Source organism: Diceros bicornis, chromosome 32 (assembly GCF_020826845.1).
Source record: "Diceros bicornis minor isolate mBicDic1 chromosome 32, mDicBic1.mat.cur, whole genome shotgun sequence".
In the NCBI taxonomy this organism is placed as follows: domain Eukaryota; kingdom Metazoa; phylum Chordata; class Mammalia; order Perissodactyla; family Rhinocerotidae; genus Diceros; species Diceros bicornis.
Window position 1 is genome coordinate 10,578,941 of NC_080771.1, and position 16,521 is coordinate 10,595,461.

At 54.4% G+C, this 16,521-nt stretch overlaps 1 protein-coding gene across 5 annotated transcripts in view; it reads left to right on the plus strand.

Moving 5' to 3' along the window:
- Positions 1 to 16,521, plus strand: part of NLRC5 (NLR family CARD domain containing 5) — a 93,259-nt gene that overhangs the window by 74,847 nt on the left and 1,891 nt on the right. For 3 of the 5 annotated variants that reach the window (XM_058527869.1, XM_058527871.1, XM_058527870.1), the window contains exons 31-48: positions 1,105 to 1,188; positions 1,275 to 1,358; positions 3,971 to 4,057; positions 4,577 to 4,654; positions 5,448 to 5,531; positions 5,858 to 5,944; positions 7,482 to 7,565; positions 8,117 to 8,200; positions 10,591 to 10,674; positions 11,916 to 11,999; positions 12,383 to 12,466; positions 13,041 to 13,124; positions 13,267 to 13,344; positions 14,068 to 14,151; positions 14,235 to 14,306; positions 14,658 to 14,741; positions 15,981 to 16,064; positions 16,422 to 16,505. In XM_058527869.1, the coding sequence (XP_058383852.1) occupies positions 1,105 to 1,188; positions 1,275 to 1,358; positions 3,971 to 4,057; positions 4,577 to 4,654; positions 5,448 to 5,531; positions 5,858 to 5,944; positions 7,482 to 7,565; positions 8,117 to 8,200; positions 10,591 to 10,674; positions 11,916 to 11,999; positions 12,383 to 12,466; positions 13,041 to 13,124; positions 13,267 to 13,344; positions 14,068 to 14,151; positions 14,235 to 14,306; positions 14,658 to 14,741; positions 15,981 to 16,064; positions 16,422 to 16,505 (1,494 nt within the window). The other 2 variants (XM_058527873.1, XM_058527872.1) reach the window with 2 other exon arrangements.

Sequence of the window (16,521 nt, forward strand, 5' to 3'; positions counted from 1 at the left end):
CAGATACGCACACACCCCGTACACAACCCCACACACACAACGCACGTCACACACACACCACACACATGCATCCACACATACCCTATACACAACACACACCCACACCACACACACAACACACGTGCACGCACATGTTCAGCCACAAGGGACCTTTGGTCGTTTTTCACCAAGCCGGACATTCTCTTCCCTGCCTTCTCTGAGATAAACTTCTCCCAGTCCTGTAAGCCCCAGCTCGTACGCCAGCCCCCGGAAGCCCCCTGCGACCCCTGTCCCGAGAGTGAGCCTCCCGTGCTGGTGTGCTGGGCGCTCTTCTCAGCCCACCTGGAGAGGACGGTGCTCTGGGGCCTGTCTGCGGGCCACACAGGGCCGGCGCCTGGAGGGCAGGGCCAGAGCAGGAACACCGGCCCTCCCCCCTCCCCTCCCCCTCCCCTCCCCCCTCCCCTCCCTCTCCCCTCCCCCCTCCCCTCCCCCTCCCCTCCCCCCTCCCCTCCCCCTCCCCTTCCCCTCCCCTCCCCCTCCCCTCCCCCCTCCCCTCCCCTCCCCCTCCCCTCCCCCCTCCCCTCCCCCCTCCCCACCCCCCTCCCCTTCCCCTCCCCCACCTCCCCCTCCCCCCTCCCCTCCCCCTCCTCTCCCCTCCCTCCCCTCCCCCTCCTCTCCCCTCCCTCCCCTCCCCCTCCTCTCCCCCCTCCGGGGGAGCCTGGAGTAAAGTAGACTGGAGAGCAGGGGCCTGGTCGGGTCTGGGGTCTGGAGTCAGTCTGACTGGGACTGAATCTGGTTCTGCCCTTCCTTCTCACCAGCGCGGGTCTTGGGTGAGTGGGCCTCTCTGCCTGTCAGTGATGCTATGGGGATTAAAGGAGATGCTGCCTGTGAGGCAGGCAGCTGCTGGCGCATAGTTAGGGCTTCCTCAGTGACACTTCTAGCACTTTCTGGGGGTGGTCTCTCCAAGGAGGCAGGAAGCCCCCAGAGCAGGAGCCGCATCATTGGCCTTTTCTCAGGCCCTGGTCCTTTGCTCTCAGTGGGGGCCCCCCCACAGGCCCTGGGGGAGACGAGAGGAAGCAGGATGGCAGTCCTCACCCAGCTCTCCCCCTCGCCCCCTGCCCTCAGGCTGAGCGAGTGCAGCTTCGGGCCAGAGCACGTGCCCCGACTGGCCACCGGCCTGAGCCAGGCCCCGCAGCTGACAGAGCTCACGTGAGTGACAGGGCCCAGCCCGTGGGGGCAGTCGAGGGGTGGGGCTCCCTGCCACAGCCACCCTGGTAACCGCCCTTTGTCCCCAGGCTGACCCAGTGCTGCCTGGGCCTGGAGCAGCTGACCGTCCTCCTGAGTCTGGTGAGGTGGCCGAAGGGGCTGCTGAGTCTCAGGTATCATCTTCCTGCGTCCCCCTGGGAGGGGGCCGTGACGTGAATGGGGGCAGGGGCGGGCACTGCAGTGTGAGTCCCCCCAGGATCGTGGCCCTAGCCATTTGCTACACCCTGGACACAGAGTCAACCCTTCCCATTAGTCCTAGACCCCCTTGGGCACACAGAGAAGCGACCCTCCTCAGGGTGAGGCCTGTGCTTGGGGACTTCAGAAAAAAAGGAAACTCCAGAGGATACCCAGCTGAGGTCAAAAATAACATACAACAAATATCATGTTTGCGTGTTCACTATGATCATTTTAAAACTTTCAGAAAAACAGATAAGATAACAAAAAGTAAAATAGTTTTGAAAACTCACATTCCCATCACCGGAGTTTGACAATTGTTCGTGTTTTTCCGTATTTGCTTCATATTTTTATTTTTTTGGCTGAAGTATTTTAAAGTTATAGACCTCATAAAACATCACTCCTAAATATTTCGCCATAGGGCCGGCCCCATGGCTTAGTGGTTAGGTGCGCGTGCTCTGCTGCTGGTGGCCCGGGTTCGGATCCCAGGCGCGCACCGACGCACCGCTTCTCCGGCCATGCTGAGGCCGCTTCCCACATACAGCAACTAGAAGGATGTGCAACTACCACATACAACTATCTACTGGGGCTTTGGGGGGAAAAAAAATATTTCACCATAGATCTTTAAAAAATAAGAACATTTTCTACATCATCACAGTTAAGTTAGGACACCTACGAAAATCGGTACCAATTCCTTAGTATCATGTGTTACCCCGTCCAATCTAAAATTTCCCATTGTCCCCAAATGGGACAGCTGGCTTGTTGGATCCCGGATCCGGTCAAGGTCCACATTTGCACAGGGCGGTGACAGCTCTTAGACTCATAATCTGTGTCACCCCTCGCTTTCCTCTTTTATGTCGGTGACCTGCTGGCAAAGACTGTCCCACTTTCTGGCTCTGTCTGGTTGCTTTCTCATGTTGTCACTGAGTTTGTTCCTCTAACCCCAGACTTTCCTGGAACCAGAAGTTAGATCAAAAGGCTCAATGAGGGGCCGGCCCCATGGCTTAGCGGTTAAGTGCGCGTGCTCCGCTGCTGGCGGCCCGGGTTTGGATCCCGGGCGCGCACGGACGCACTGCTTCTCCGGCCATGCTGAGGCCACGTCCCACGTGCAGCAACTAGAAGGATGTGCAGCTATGACATACAACTATCTACTGGGGCTTTGGGTGAAAAATAAATAAATGAATAAAATTTAAAAAAAAAAAAAAGGCTCAATGAGATTCGGTTACATATTTGTGTCAAAAAAACTCAATGCGTGGCCAGTGCTGTATGCTTCTCGTGGCAGCCCATGATGAGGCACATAGAGTCTGGTTGTTCCCCAAAATAACATTTTTAATTTAGTTAATTTTTAATTTTTTTTTAAATTAACATAATGTGAAATTTACCATCTTAACCATTGTTAGGCATACAGTTCAGCAGCGTTAAGTACATTCACATTGTTGTGCAACCAAAACTCTTTTCTTCTTGCAAAACTCTGTGCCTTCTCATTCCTCCCTCCCCCAGCCTCTGGCAACCACCCTTCTACTTTCTGTCTCTATGAACATGACTCCTTGAGGAATCTCATCTAAGTGGAACCATACAGTCTTATCTTTGTGTGGTTGGCGTATTTCACTTAGCATAATGTCCTCAGGGTTCATCCATGTTGTAGCATGTGTCAGAATTTCCTTTCTATTGAAGGCTGAATAATATTCCACTGAATATATATATATACACATATATATAGCACATTCTGTTTGTCCATTCATTCGTTGATGGACACCTGGGTTGCTTCCATCTTTTGGCTATTGTGGATAACGCTGCTATGAACATGGGTGCACAACTATCTCTTTGTATCTCTGCTGTCAATTCTCTTGGGTATGTACCCAGAACTCCTGAATCATCCAAAATAGCATTGTAAAATAAAACTTTTCTCACCCTAAAAATAATATGTACTCATTGTAGAAACTTGTGGAAAACCCAGAAGAGCAAAGGAAGAAAATAGTGCTTTGAAAAAAAATTCAGTATAACTTTAAAAACAGAAATATTTTAAACAACTCTCTTTTCTCCTGCTTCTAAATTAATGCATGCACATTGTAGAAAGTTCAGAAAATATTGAAAACTAAGGAAGAAATAAAATAAAAACCATCCATGAGAATTCTACCATCTAAACAACTCGCATTATCATTTAACGTATTTTCCCCATATCTCTACCTCCCTCTTTCTCTCCATGCTTTTTCCCTCTCCATATATATTTCTCCTTTTTTTAAATACAAAATTGGGATCATGTTTTATATATAGTTTTATTTCCTTATCTTTGCAATGTAATGTTGGGTAGACCTTTTCTTAAATCTAAAGATACTATTTAAATAACATTTTCTGTTTCAGTTGTTGAAATAACTATTAAAACAAGGGTGATGTTGATTTCCTGTTTTATGCTTATGCCTATTGTATAATTTTATAGTTTTAAAATAAGCAAAAGCCAAAAAGCTTCCAGGCCCCCCTGGGCACTTTCCTCCCAGCCACCCCCCCCACGCCCACCCTGAGGGACCTTTATCTGTGTCTGCTTCTGTGACAGAGTGGAGGAGCCGTGGGTGGGCAGAGCCGGGGTGCTCGCCCTGCTGGAAGCCTGCACCCAAGCCTCAGGCAACGTCACCAAAATAAGGTGAGTCCAGGGAGGAGGCCCCTCCGAATTCTTCATCTTTTCATGACCACTGCGACCTTCCCTCATCTAGACAGTGGTTTCTCGTCCTGTGGGGTCATAGCTGCATCACTAGTGAGTTCTCTGGGTCCCCAAGAGGGCAGGAGCTCCTGGGGCCTAGGTGAGGGGCTGCACATGCTTGTTGGGACTTGTGCAGTAGTCAAGCCGCAGTGCCAGAGAGGAAGGCAGCCCCAGAGTTGAGACAAAGGACCGTTGGATCCCAGGTGGACATGGCTGGGAGTCCATACTGGTTGCCTGGAAGTGGCCCCTGGACTACAGTAACACACATTGTGGCTCTGTGACCAGAGGTGACAGAATGACATGGAGTAGCTAAAAGCAAAGGCTTTAGTGTCCCACTGACCCATGTCCAGATCCCCAGTGGGTCTGGGAGCTCAGAGTCGGTGGGCCGGGCAGCCCCCGTCCTAGCTCAGCCCACGCGGGAAAGCTGCCCTGGGCCTCACACCGGCTGCCTTCCCTCCTCAGCATCTCCGAGACCCAGCAGCAGCTCTGTATCCAGCTGGAATTTCCCCATCAGGAGAACTCGGAGGCTGTGGCCCTCAGGTGGGACCCGGTACCTGGGACCCCAAGGGAGTGGCTGGTGATGGGGTCGGGGGGGCAGTGTTGCTTCTGGCCAATATTTCTCATGCCCTTGCTCTGAGTACTTTGATGTCCAAAGTCTCTACGTGGCCTATGAGATCTGGTCCAATCTACCTCGCCATGCTGTCCATCTCCGCCACAAACCCCAGCCTCAGCTCCAGTCATCCCCACCAGCTTTCAGTTTCTGGAACACCACCTTGCTCCCTTTGACCTCAGGGCCTTTGCACAGGCTGTTCCCTGCCCAGAATGTTCTCTCCTCCTCTACGTAGCTTCTTCCTCCTTCTTCACCTGGCTATCTCCCCCTCACCTTTCAGGTATTAGCTTAAATGCCACCACCTCAGGGAGGCCCCACTGAACCCCCAGGTTTAGTCAAGTCCTCCCATTATCCACTCTTATAGATGCCTGGATTCACAGCGCTTCTAATCCATACAGCACATTTTTGGAGATTAAAATGTCACCCTTTAGGGTGAATGCAGCCCTGCATGTGCACGGTCTGGGAATAAACCGTAGCTGGATCTCAGCCCCAGCTCGTCTCCTTGGCTGAGTCCTCTTGTGCAGTGAACAACCTGCACAGCCATACCAGCTGCCCCATCTGGACCTCTCCTTTATAGCACTTCCCATAATTGAATAGTCAGTTGTGGGACTTATTTGATTAGCATCTATTTACCCCCAGAAGGTAAGCTCCTTGTGGGCAGGGACTGTGTCCCCAGTACTGACCCAGGTGTTCAGAAACTGCGGCCTCCCTGTCTACCTCCAGGTTGGCTCACTGTGATCTTGGGAGCCACCACAGCCTTCTTGTCAGCCAGCTGATGGAGACGTGCGCCAGGCTGCGGCAGCTCAGGTCAGCACCTGGAAACTCTGTCTGGGGCCCTGAGTTCTCTGGTTGAGCCCAGTGCCCACTCCAGGCCACATGTGGGAGGCTGGCCAGTCCAGGATGGGGATGAGCAGAGCCTGGGGCAGTGCTGGACCCTGGCCCTCTTGCTTCCCTGTGCAGGGGAGACTCACATGTGGCCAATGGGGAGACCCCCAGGGCGGCATAGGGGAGCCCTGCCCCCCGGGATCTCTCTATGGTCCTTTCCCCTCTCTTGGCCTCTGCCTCTCTGTGATGGATGACCCCTGAGGTGTGTCCAGCCTGAAATCCTCTGGAATATGCTTGGGCCTTTTCAGCTTGTCCCAGGTGAACCTCTGCGACGACGCCAGCTCCCTGCTGCTGCGAAGCCTCCTGCTGTCCCTGTCTGCACTGAAGAAATTCCGGTATGTGGACACGACATGCACTCAGGCGCCCTTGCAGCTCTGCCCTGCCCCCATGCTTCCTGTTCTCCCCAGCCCTGGGAACTCTGTGTCCCCACCCTGCGGGACCACACGTGGCCCCGGAGATGATGTCAGGGAGCGTGGTCATCCACGTGGCCACGTGGCGAGAAAGTGGTTCCCTCTTCCACGCTCTTTCTTTCTTTTTCTTTGTTATTTGGAAATAATTGCAAACGAATAGAAAAGTTGCACGGAGACTGAGAAGAACTTCCATATACCATTTGCCCAAATTCCCCCTTCGTCAATATGTTTTTGCATTTGCTCCTATCTTCCCTCCCTCCCTCCTCACCCCTTCCCTCTCTTCTTCCCCTCTCACCCTCTTTCTTTTTCTGAACCATTTGAAAGTAGGTTGCATAATCATGCCCCTTCACCCCTTAATATTTCAGCGAATTTCCTAAGAACAAAGACATTCTCTACCATAATCTAATAAAAGTAGAAAATTCAAGAAATTTAACATTGAGACACTAATATTATCTAAACTACAGTTTATGTTCCAATTTTGCCAGTTGTCCCAATAATGTTGTTTATGGCATTTTTTTTTCCAGTCCTGGACTCCATCCAGGATCACGCACTACATGTAGTTGCCATCTCTCTTTAGTCTCTAATTTAGAATGGGTCCTCAGGCCGTCTTCGTCTTTCCTGATACTGTCGTGACATTTACATGTCAGTGACTTTGTAGACTGTCTCTAGACTTTGGTTTGTCCAATGTTTCTTCGTGCTTGGATTCAGGTCCAGCATTTGGGGCAGGAATGTCACAGAGGTGCTGTTGTGTTCTTCTCGGTATGTCACATCGGGAGGCACGTAATGTCTATTTGTCCCCTTCCTGGTGACGTTAACTGTGATCATCTAGTGAAGGTGGTGGTGTCTGCCAGGTCTCTTCACTTGCAAAGCTCCTCTCTTTCCCTTTGTAACTAACCAGTGTCTTGGAGGGAGATACTTTAAGACTATGTAAATAATCTGTTCTTCCTCAGACTTCCGCCCGTGAATTTTAGCATCCATGGATCATTCTTGCCTAAATCAAATATCAGTATGATGGTTGCAAAATGGAGTTTTATAACTTTCAGTTCTCTTTTAATCCAACTGATTGCTTGAAGGAGAAGGTCTTCTTTTGGTGCCAGTATCTCTTTAACACCTCCAATACTTGCTACTTTTTTTGTTGTTTAAATAAAGATGCAGAGCTCGTGGTAAATGACAGTAACTCGCTAGACTTTACAGTGATGCCCGATTATGGCATAAATTGTGAAGTTGCTGTCTGAATATTGTGGTTTAGGAAAATGCTCAACTAGTCCATGCTCCTGCCTCCAAGCTGTTATCTTGGCCTAATGATTCCACCGTGGGAGAGATTTACTAAGGGAAGGAGGGCCCCTCCCACGGCCCCCCAGGAACCACTCCCTACCCCACCTCCTTGCCCTCTGCCACCAGCATTCAGAGCTCCCAAGACCCAGAGCTCCTGCCTGACCTCCTGCCCTTTGACCCCCACCAGGCTGACCTCCAGCTGTGTGAGCTCCGAGGGCCTGGCCCACCTAACGTCTGGTCTGAGCCATTGCCACCACCTGGAGGAGCTGGAGTGAGTCTCGGGATGGAGGGGTCTGGAAGGATGGCCCAGCTGAGGGCAGGGGTGGAGGGGACGGTCAGCCTTTGGTAAGGTGGACTTGAACCTGTCACTTTCTCGCTGATGAAGCCCAGCATCTCTGGGTGTGGCTGGGGAAGGCTGAGCTCTGTGTTCTTGGTCCCAATTTTGCCAGTCACTCAGAGTGACCCTGGGCAAATGACTGTGCCTCTCTGGGCTCAGACAGCCTCAGCTGTAAAATAGGCACAGAGAGCTGAGGGGCAGAAGGGGTCATGTCACCTGTGTGTGTGTGTGTCCCTTGTCCCTGGCTTCCTCTTTTGAGCCCTCATCCAGGGCATCCTTTCTTAGCAGAGTCAACTGTGGCTGCCATGCTGCCCTCCTCAGGGACCCCAGGGCCTGTCACTTGGGACCATGAATGCCCTCTTGGGGCCTGGACAGGGGGGATGGTCTAGGATCTGCAGATCCAGAGCCGGCCTCCTGGGGGGACTGAGGGGGTGAGGGAGGCTGGGTGCTTGTCTAACCTTCAGCTCATGTTTGGTCCCCTCCAGCTTGTCTAACAACCAGTTTGGTGAGGAGGACACCAGGGTGCTGCTGGGGGCCCTTGAGGGCAAGCAGTGGCTGAAGAGGCTGGAGTAAGTGGTGGTGAACAGGTGGGGTGGGGAGGCACGCCTAGGAACCTTCACGCCTCTTGTGAACACTAACTCTCCAGTCCCTGGATGGACCCAGGTGAGCTGAATGCCCTCCCTTTTACTTCCTTTCCTGGCTCTGAGTGCTATCAAAATGCACGATTATAGGAAACAGAATACTCACGCAAACCGACCCAAGCCAGAAATTTATTGGCTCGCGTCACTGAAAATTACAAGGCAACTGGCTTCAGGCTTGGCTGGATCCAGGTTCTATATTTGTTGCCCCCCCCACTTCCGTCTCTCTTTCCATCTTGACTTCATTCTCCGGCAGGCCGTCCCTGCCGCTTCAGGCTTACTCTCTACCAGCTTAGTGGAAAGGCAGCACCTTTCTCCCTGTAGCTACGAGAAAAGGCCCTAGACTGAGTCTCACTGGACCAGCTCTGGTCACGTGCCCATCCCTACACCAATCACCAAGGGTCTGAGCACACAATATTCTGATTGGCCAGCTCTGGGTCATGTGCCCACCCACTTATCTGGACGTAGTAGGAGGTGGTATTTCAGGGTCCTATTAACAGAAGAAAGAGAAACAAACTCTGGGCAGAAAAAACCCACAGATGTCCACTGCCATTAGCCTACAGTCCTTTCCTTAGTAACTGGCAACTTTTACTCTCACCTGTATTTGGAGTCGCCAAATTCTAAGAAACACTGGAAACAGCCTCAGTCTAAGGGACAGGTCCCCATCTTGCACCAACATGGCAGTATCTAGACAGAACACGTAACAGGGCATTTTCTGCTTTTAATCTCTAAGTTTTTCCGATGACCCAAAATACACACTAGTTATAAAAAGTTCCATCATTATAGAAATATGTAACAAAGAACGTGACACCCCCTGGGAAAACTTCTGTGAAGGAGCAGTTTGTGAACTTTTCTCCAGATTTTTTTCAACATATGATTTGAAGACAGTTTAAAAGTAGCCTTCTGACTTTTTGCCCCTGACAATGAAATTCTCCCACTTTCTCCTTTGCTTGTCCTGGGGGGTGGGGGTATGAGGGAGACCTGTGACCAGAAGGCCCCCCTATCCTCCCACAGAGCCATTTCTTTGGCCTCACCCCTGTGTGTCTGCACCTCTGCTCAGCCTCCCTTCCTTCTGGAAGCTTTCATTTGGGAGGTTGGAGACTCAGTGAGGTCATTCATTGGCTCATTCATGCATCTGACAAATATGTATTCACCTGGGCACCTGGGCCGGGAGCTGGAGGTCCTGCGGAGAACAGGCCAGACGTGTTGCCCTTTCTTCTGACTTCCCAGCACCCAGTGCTGCACCTTACCTCTCACGGGCTCAGTCACCCTGTCTATAAAGTGGGCGTAATGCCACCTTCTCTGTCTGAAGGGAGAGGGTGGATCCTCACTGCCTAGACTCCTCTTACACTTTCGGATCTGTCATTTCCGAGTGTCTCCTCCCTGACACACGGCTCCCCTCAAATCCAGCCAGCTTCTGCCTGTGTCTCTGCGGCAGAATGGTTAGGGGCCTGGACCCTGGTTAGCAGCCACACCACCTGGGTTCAACTCTTCGTAGGGTGACCTACTGTCCCAGTTGGCTCGGGGCTGAAAGTCCCACATCCTGGAAACCCCCTCGGTTCTAGGCAAACCAGGACCATTGTCACTCTCGGTTCTACCTCTCAATGTGTGAGCTTGGGCAAGTTACTTAACCTCTCTTAACTCATCTTGACTCAGAGGATAGTAGTTGTACCTACCTCCTAGGGTTGTTGGGAGGATTGAATGAAACAGTACATGTTAAGGACTTAGAACAGAGCCTGGCACGGAATTCACACTCGCCAAGTTTTGGCTATAATTAATATTATTATTCCCCGCCCCTGCCCAGGCTGGGGCCTGGGGGAGCATGATCCCATGGGTCACACGTGGTGGGGGCCCAGGAATGGGAGTCCTACACCCTTGGGTTCTGTTCCTGATGCTGCCACTTTCTGTGTGTGGCCTTGAACACGTTTTCTACCTCTCTGAGCCTCGGTGTTCCTTATCTGTAAATGGGGAGGATAATAGACCCACGTCTCAAGATGGCCCTGAGCCCTGTGCGTGGCCTGTAGTATGTGCTCCGTATGTGGTCGCCGGGGTTCCTGATCAGGAGTCGGTCCAGTGTGATGAGAACGTAGAACTGTGCTTGATGGCCTTCGTCATTCGTGCAGAGAAATGGCATGTGGATGCCCCAGGGCAGTTTTGTTCTGTATGATGTTTTTACACTATGTGAATATAAGTGGGTGTTTTGGAAGTCCTGGGCATTGCTAGACACAGAAGCCTCAAGCCCCCAGACTGGACAGGCATCGGTCTGCATCTGGGTCCCAACCCCAGCGATGCCAAGTCCTCCTCTGCCTCCTGTCTTCCAGCCTCAGCCACCTCCCGCTGGGCGGCTCCACCCTGGCCGTGCTCACTCAAGGACTAAGCCACATGACCCTCCTGCAGAGCCTCCGGTGAGTGACCGAGTGACCCCATGGGAATGAGACGCCCTCCCCAGCTCTGTTGGGACCACCCGCCCGGGGAAGCACAGGGGGCACCTCCCCAAGGACCCTCCGGGGCTTCTGTCTCCAGGGTATTCTTGTACCCTCCCAGATCAGTGCCACAGCTCTTACCTTTTAATGCCACCAGCTTCCTCCTGGCTACAGAAGTGACCTGAAGGAGTCAAGTCTTAGAACAACCCTCAATGTGCACAAATTCCCCCCGGTCCTTGTTCACATTTCTGGGCCCACTGGTCTGGGATGCCTTGATTCCGCACTTCTAACAAGCTCTGCAGTGGTACCAATTCTGGAGGCCAGAGAGCACACTCTGAGTAGTGAGAGTCAGGACCCAGATCTGGTGACCTTGCTATTTCCCCTCGCGCCCCTGGCCACTTTGATAAACAAACATCACACGCTCTTTTCATGTGGTTTTCCAAAATATGAAATATGATGACTAAAAACAAATGCCAGCAATGACACAAAGCATGTTTTGTCTTAATCCAAGCCCGCACCCCCACTCTGGCGGGGTGGGGTGGTAGGAAATGAGGTCAGAGAGTTTGGGGACCATATCATATGAGACCAGGTCATTTCACCCAAAAGTAATTTACCCAAAGGCAGTTCGCTACAATTTAATTTGTAAAACCAAAGAAAACAAAACAAACCACCCTTAGACAAATAGTTCACGTGGGGCTGAGACCCTTTGCCTCAGCTGTTCTGTTTTGTTTTTCCACTCACAGAAGCAGGGCAGGGCAGGGTGCAGAAAAGACAGTGGGCTGGGTCTAGGGAAAACCCCCCATTTGCATAGATTAGAACAAGCTATGCCTGGAGGAACGATTTGTCTGAACTATGGAACCCGCGTGGTGTTGGCATTCCCCGGGCGGCCTGGAGATCCCTGACACGGGCTGAGGCCAAGCCTGGCCAAACCAAAACTGGGGACACTGCTACCAGGCCAGCGGCTCTGGGCTTTCACTTCCACTTGCCTGGGAGTCCCCAGGAGTCTTTGGCCAGTCACAGCTCCCCCCCCGGGCCTCTGTTCTCTCATGTGGACATTGGGTACAGTCATGCCCACCCTGCCCATCCCCCTCCCCCTTGCAGTTTTGTGACTGGCATGTGGAGTCCTGGATGCATAAAGGTTTACAAACTGTAGAGTTCTTAGCACAGCACCTGCAAAGGCCTTTACTCCTGACTAAGGCCTCTTGGCTTGTTCCCTCCTCTAGTCTGAGCAGGAACGGCATTGGTGACATTGGCTGCTGCCACCTTTCCAAGGCCCTCAGAGCTGCCACCAGCTTGGAGGAGCTGGGGTGAGTTGCCTGTCCCTCCCCCAGACCCAAGACAACTTTGGCAGGGGAAGACCTTGAGGACACTCTTCACGTCTTAGTCTGATGGCCTTCACCGGCTTCTACTCTGTATAACCCCAGCCCTAGAACCCTGGGAGACCCAAAGATAGGATGTGAGAGTGTTGATTGCAGCAAGAGGGATTTAGGTCAGACATCAGGGAGAACAGCCTACACAGAAGACAAGAGTTTGGAGTCCTCACCCAACATGGGGTGAGGAGACTTGATCAGTGTGAGCTGAGGCCTTTCTCTAGACTTCAGCCTCCTCTTCTGTTCCGGGAGGAGGATGCGGACAGGATGAGATGGTGGCAGGCTGATGGTTCCGGTTCTCCTGCTCTTCTCTCCCCAAGCTTGAGCCACAACCAGATTGGAGACACCGGTGCCCAGCACTTAGCTGCCGTCCTGCCGGGGCTGCCTGAGCTCAGGAAGATCGAGTGAGTGGCCAGCCCTACCACAGGGCCCTCCAGGGGGCACTGGCTTCCGGCTCAGGTTGACATTCCTGCCCCACCCTCCGTGTCCAGGTGGGGGCTGCGTTACCTCCTGGCCCTGCCGACTTTGGGACCTCGAGCCAGCCCAGCCCCTGCTCCTCTTGGGGCCTTTCTTTTTTTTTTTTCTTTTCTTTTTTTTTCTTTTCTTTTTTTGTGAGGAAGATCAGCCCTGTGCTAACATCTGCCAATCCTCCTCTTTTTTGCTGAGGAAGACTGGCCCTGGGCTAACATCCGTGCCCATCTTCCTCCACTTTATATGGGACGCCGCCACAGCATGGCCTGACAAGCGGTGCGTCGGGTGCGCGCCCGGGATCCGAACCTGCAAACCTGCGAACCCTGGGCCGCCAGCAGCAGAGCGCGCGCACTTAACGGCTACGCCACGGGGCCGGCCCACTCTTGGGGCCTTTCTGCCCCCTCAGGCTGGGAGGGGGTGTGGTGGGGGTGCTGTCTCCTCGGGCCCCAGCACATGCGGGGGTGGGGAAGGGGGAGTCCGAGGGTCTGATGTCTGCCCCTCTCTCAGCCTCTCAGCGAATGGCATCGGCCCGGCTGGGGGAATGCGGTTGGTGGAGTCTCTGGCCCTTTGCCGGCACCTGGAGGATCTGATGTGAGTGTGTGCCCAGGGGGGCTGCCCTCTGCCCTCTGTGTCCCCGCGGCCCACCTGGCCCTGCTCTACCGCAGCAGGGTAGAGGGCAGGGGTCCGGAGCGGGCCAGCCTGGTGCTCACGCTCATCCCCTCTCCTCTTTCAGCCTCGGCTGCAATGCCCTGGGGGACCCCACAGCCCTGGGGCTGGCCCGGGCACTGCCCCGGCACCTGAGGGTCCTGCGGTGAGTGTCTCCTGCCAGGGGTGTGTGCGGAGCCAGCGGGGAGGGCTTCCCCGGGAACACGGGGGGCCAAGGCCCCCTCGGCTGAGCTGCTCTGCCTTAGGGCAAACTGTGCCCTGTCCTGGGGCTGGCTGCCCACCCCGCACCCGCCTGCTCCTCCCTCCTCTGGAGTCTGGGGCGGGAAATCAGGAGACCCAGCCTGGTCCCGGCTCTGCCACCAGCCCCTGTGTGCCCTTGGCCAGGCCCCTGCCCCCTCTGAGCCTTAGTTTCATTATCTGTGAAAGAAGTCAGCAGTCCCAGCTCAGCGTGACCCGAGAGCTGATCCCTGAGGATGGATGAGGAGGTGTCAGCAAAGGGCTATGCAGGAGGAAGCGCCAAGCAGCCCAGCCTCAGCACTTTACAGTTTATGTCCGTGGTCTCATTTGAGCCTCACAGCAGCCCCGAGGGGCCAGGAGTTCTATTTGCTCCATTTTCCAGGCGAGAGAACTGAAGCCAGGAGAGGGTGGAGAGCTTACCTTACTAATGCAGGAAGGATCTCAGACCCCAAAGCCAGGGCCCTGACACCCACCCAGGTCCTGTGTGGGTGGGGAGGGGGCTTGGAGTGGCAGTTCCGCAGACTGTCTTCTAAGGTCTGGCGGTGCAGCCTGAGACAAAGCTGAGGGTGGGGCATCCGGGAAGGCCCCCCAATCCTCACACGTGGTCCCCCACCCTCTCCCCTCTCCCCAGCCTGCCCTCCAGCCGTCTGGGCCTAGAGGGGGTGCGGAGCCTGGGCCAGGCCCTGGATGGATGCCTGCACGTGGAAGAGATCAGGTGAGGGGGGGCGTGGAACCGGGCAGGGGGACAGGCCGGGAGGGTCTGGGCGATCCTCTCACAGAGGTCTCCCTGCCCTGCAGCCTGGCAGAGAACAGCCTGGCCGGAGGGGTCCCGTATTTCTGCCATGGGCTCCCGCTGCTCAGGCAAATCGAGTAAGTAGCCTCCTCTGACTGCCTGGGAACTGGGGCGGCAGGGGGGGGCGGGGGCAGCCCCTCTCTGGCTGAGCCTGACACCTGGAAGGCCTTTGATGTGACAGAGATCTCAGGTATGGGGGGAGCCTGGGGCACAAAGGGACACTTTCTTAAGACTACCACCCTGCCCCGGACTCTGTGACTCTGCTCCCTCCTGCCCTGATTGCAGGGCGGGGAGAGGGGGACTAGCTGGAGGTGCCCGGACCCTGTGACTCTGCTCCCTCCTGCCCTGATTGCAGGGCGGGGAGAGGGGGACTAGCTGGAGGTGCCGCTGACTCAGACACCTCCATCCCACCCCTCCTCCATCCCCAGCTTGGTTTCGTGTGAGATTGACAACCAGACCACCAAGCCCCTGGCTGCCAACTTCGTGCTCTGCCCGGCCCTGGAAGAAATCTTGTGAGTGCTTGGGAGAGCCCTGAGCTGGGGAAAGCAGGCATCTGGGGGCTTGGCTGCGTGCTGTGTAGCCCGGAGCTGGTCCCTTTCTCCCTGGCTGGTCTCCCATCTGTAAATGGGAAGATCATTCTTGCTCAAACCTCTCGAGGCAGTTTTAACACTTGAGCTGTGAGTGCTCTCCGGCAAAGCCATTCAGCCTCTCCTGCCTGTTTCCCACCTGTGGAGTGGCGGGAGGGCGGGTGGACCAGACGGTCTCTAAAGGCCCTTTGCCCCTGACTTTCCCTTTGGGAGGGGCTGGATAGACCACCTCCCCTGGTTTATGGAGCCTCAATTTATGAACCGCCCGTTGGTAGTGAAGAGAGGCTGAAGCCACAGGTCCCCCACCCGGCCACTGGCCGGCCCATCGCCCTCTTGGCATTCAGAGGCCCTCAGACGTTGGGGCCTTGCAGGGGTAACCAGACTGTCAGGACTGGTCTGGGCCCCTGACCACGGCATGGAAGAAAAAGCTGTTTCCTAAAGTACGGGATGCAAGTGATTATAAGGATTTTAGGTTTGCATCTTAAAGATTTCAATCCCTCTCAGTACATTACACCAAAGACAAAGTCTCGGATCGGTGCTAACTCTTCTTCGACACCTCATACTGGAGATTTTCTCTTTTTAGCCAGCAGGGGGCAGGCCACAGGCTCACACCTTAGGAAGGACATAGGTTCTGGCTAGAAGTTAATACCGTTGTTTGCACTGTATTTGTCTTTGCAACTACCTTCCATTTAGGATCCTCAACACAGGTTTTCTAATGATAGTAGTGATAAATGTTTCCTAAGATTAATTTCCTAAAGTTAAAAAAAAAAAAAGGAAGGGAAGGAGGAAAATATAACACAGATAATGTGGGAGGTGCTTGGATGTGGCAGAAATCGCGATGGAGGCCCAGGCATGGTGGAGGTTTGGACTGTGACCGTGTTTCTGCAGACCATGTGGTCTGAAGTCTCAGGACAGCCAGCTCCTGAGCTGTCTGGGTTCCTGAGGGACAACAGCTCAGGGATGGGGTTGGGGAGGTGGAAAGAAATACCTGTGCCCTGAAAAGTCTTTGGGGGGCATACGAGCCCCCCATCAGGTGGCCTCTCTTGCACCTGCGTGGCTCCACCCCCCGACCATTGGCCCCCAGCCCTCCCCACCCGCCGCCTTGTCTCCACCCCTCGACCTCACTGCTCTGCTGCGCCTGACCTCGGGCCCCCTACCCTGCAGGCTGTCCTGGAATCTGCTCGGGGACGAGGCGGCTGCCGAGCTGGCCGGGGTCCTGCCGCGGATGGGCCGGCTGAAGAGAGTGGAGTATGAGGGGCACATCCTGGGGAGCCGGAAGGGGGCGGGGAGGCCTGAAGGGGGACCTGCATCCTGGGGAAAGCCAAGAGGCCACTTGGTCAGGCCCCTGCCTCCAGGAAGCCCTCCTTGACTTGCACACTCTGGTCCACTCCAAGCCCCTGGCAAGCTTAGCTCTCCCTGGGTCCCAGCCTTCAGCCTTCCTGCTGTCCTCACCACGAGTCCCCTGTTGTCTGCTGGCTTCTCTGAGCAGATGTGTGGGGATCCCGTGTCCCCCCATCTTGTCCTGGGGAAGGGACGTAGGGAAGCCCCTCCGACTGTCTCATGCCAGTCTCTCTCTGTCTCCTTCCTCTGCTGTCCACTGGGAAGCTTGGAGAAGAATCGGATCACATCTCGTGGAGCCTGGCTCCTGGTGGAAGGGCTGGCCCAGGGGTCTAGCGTCCAAGTCATCCGGTAACAAGGGCTTGCA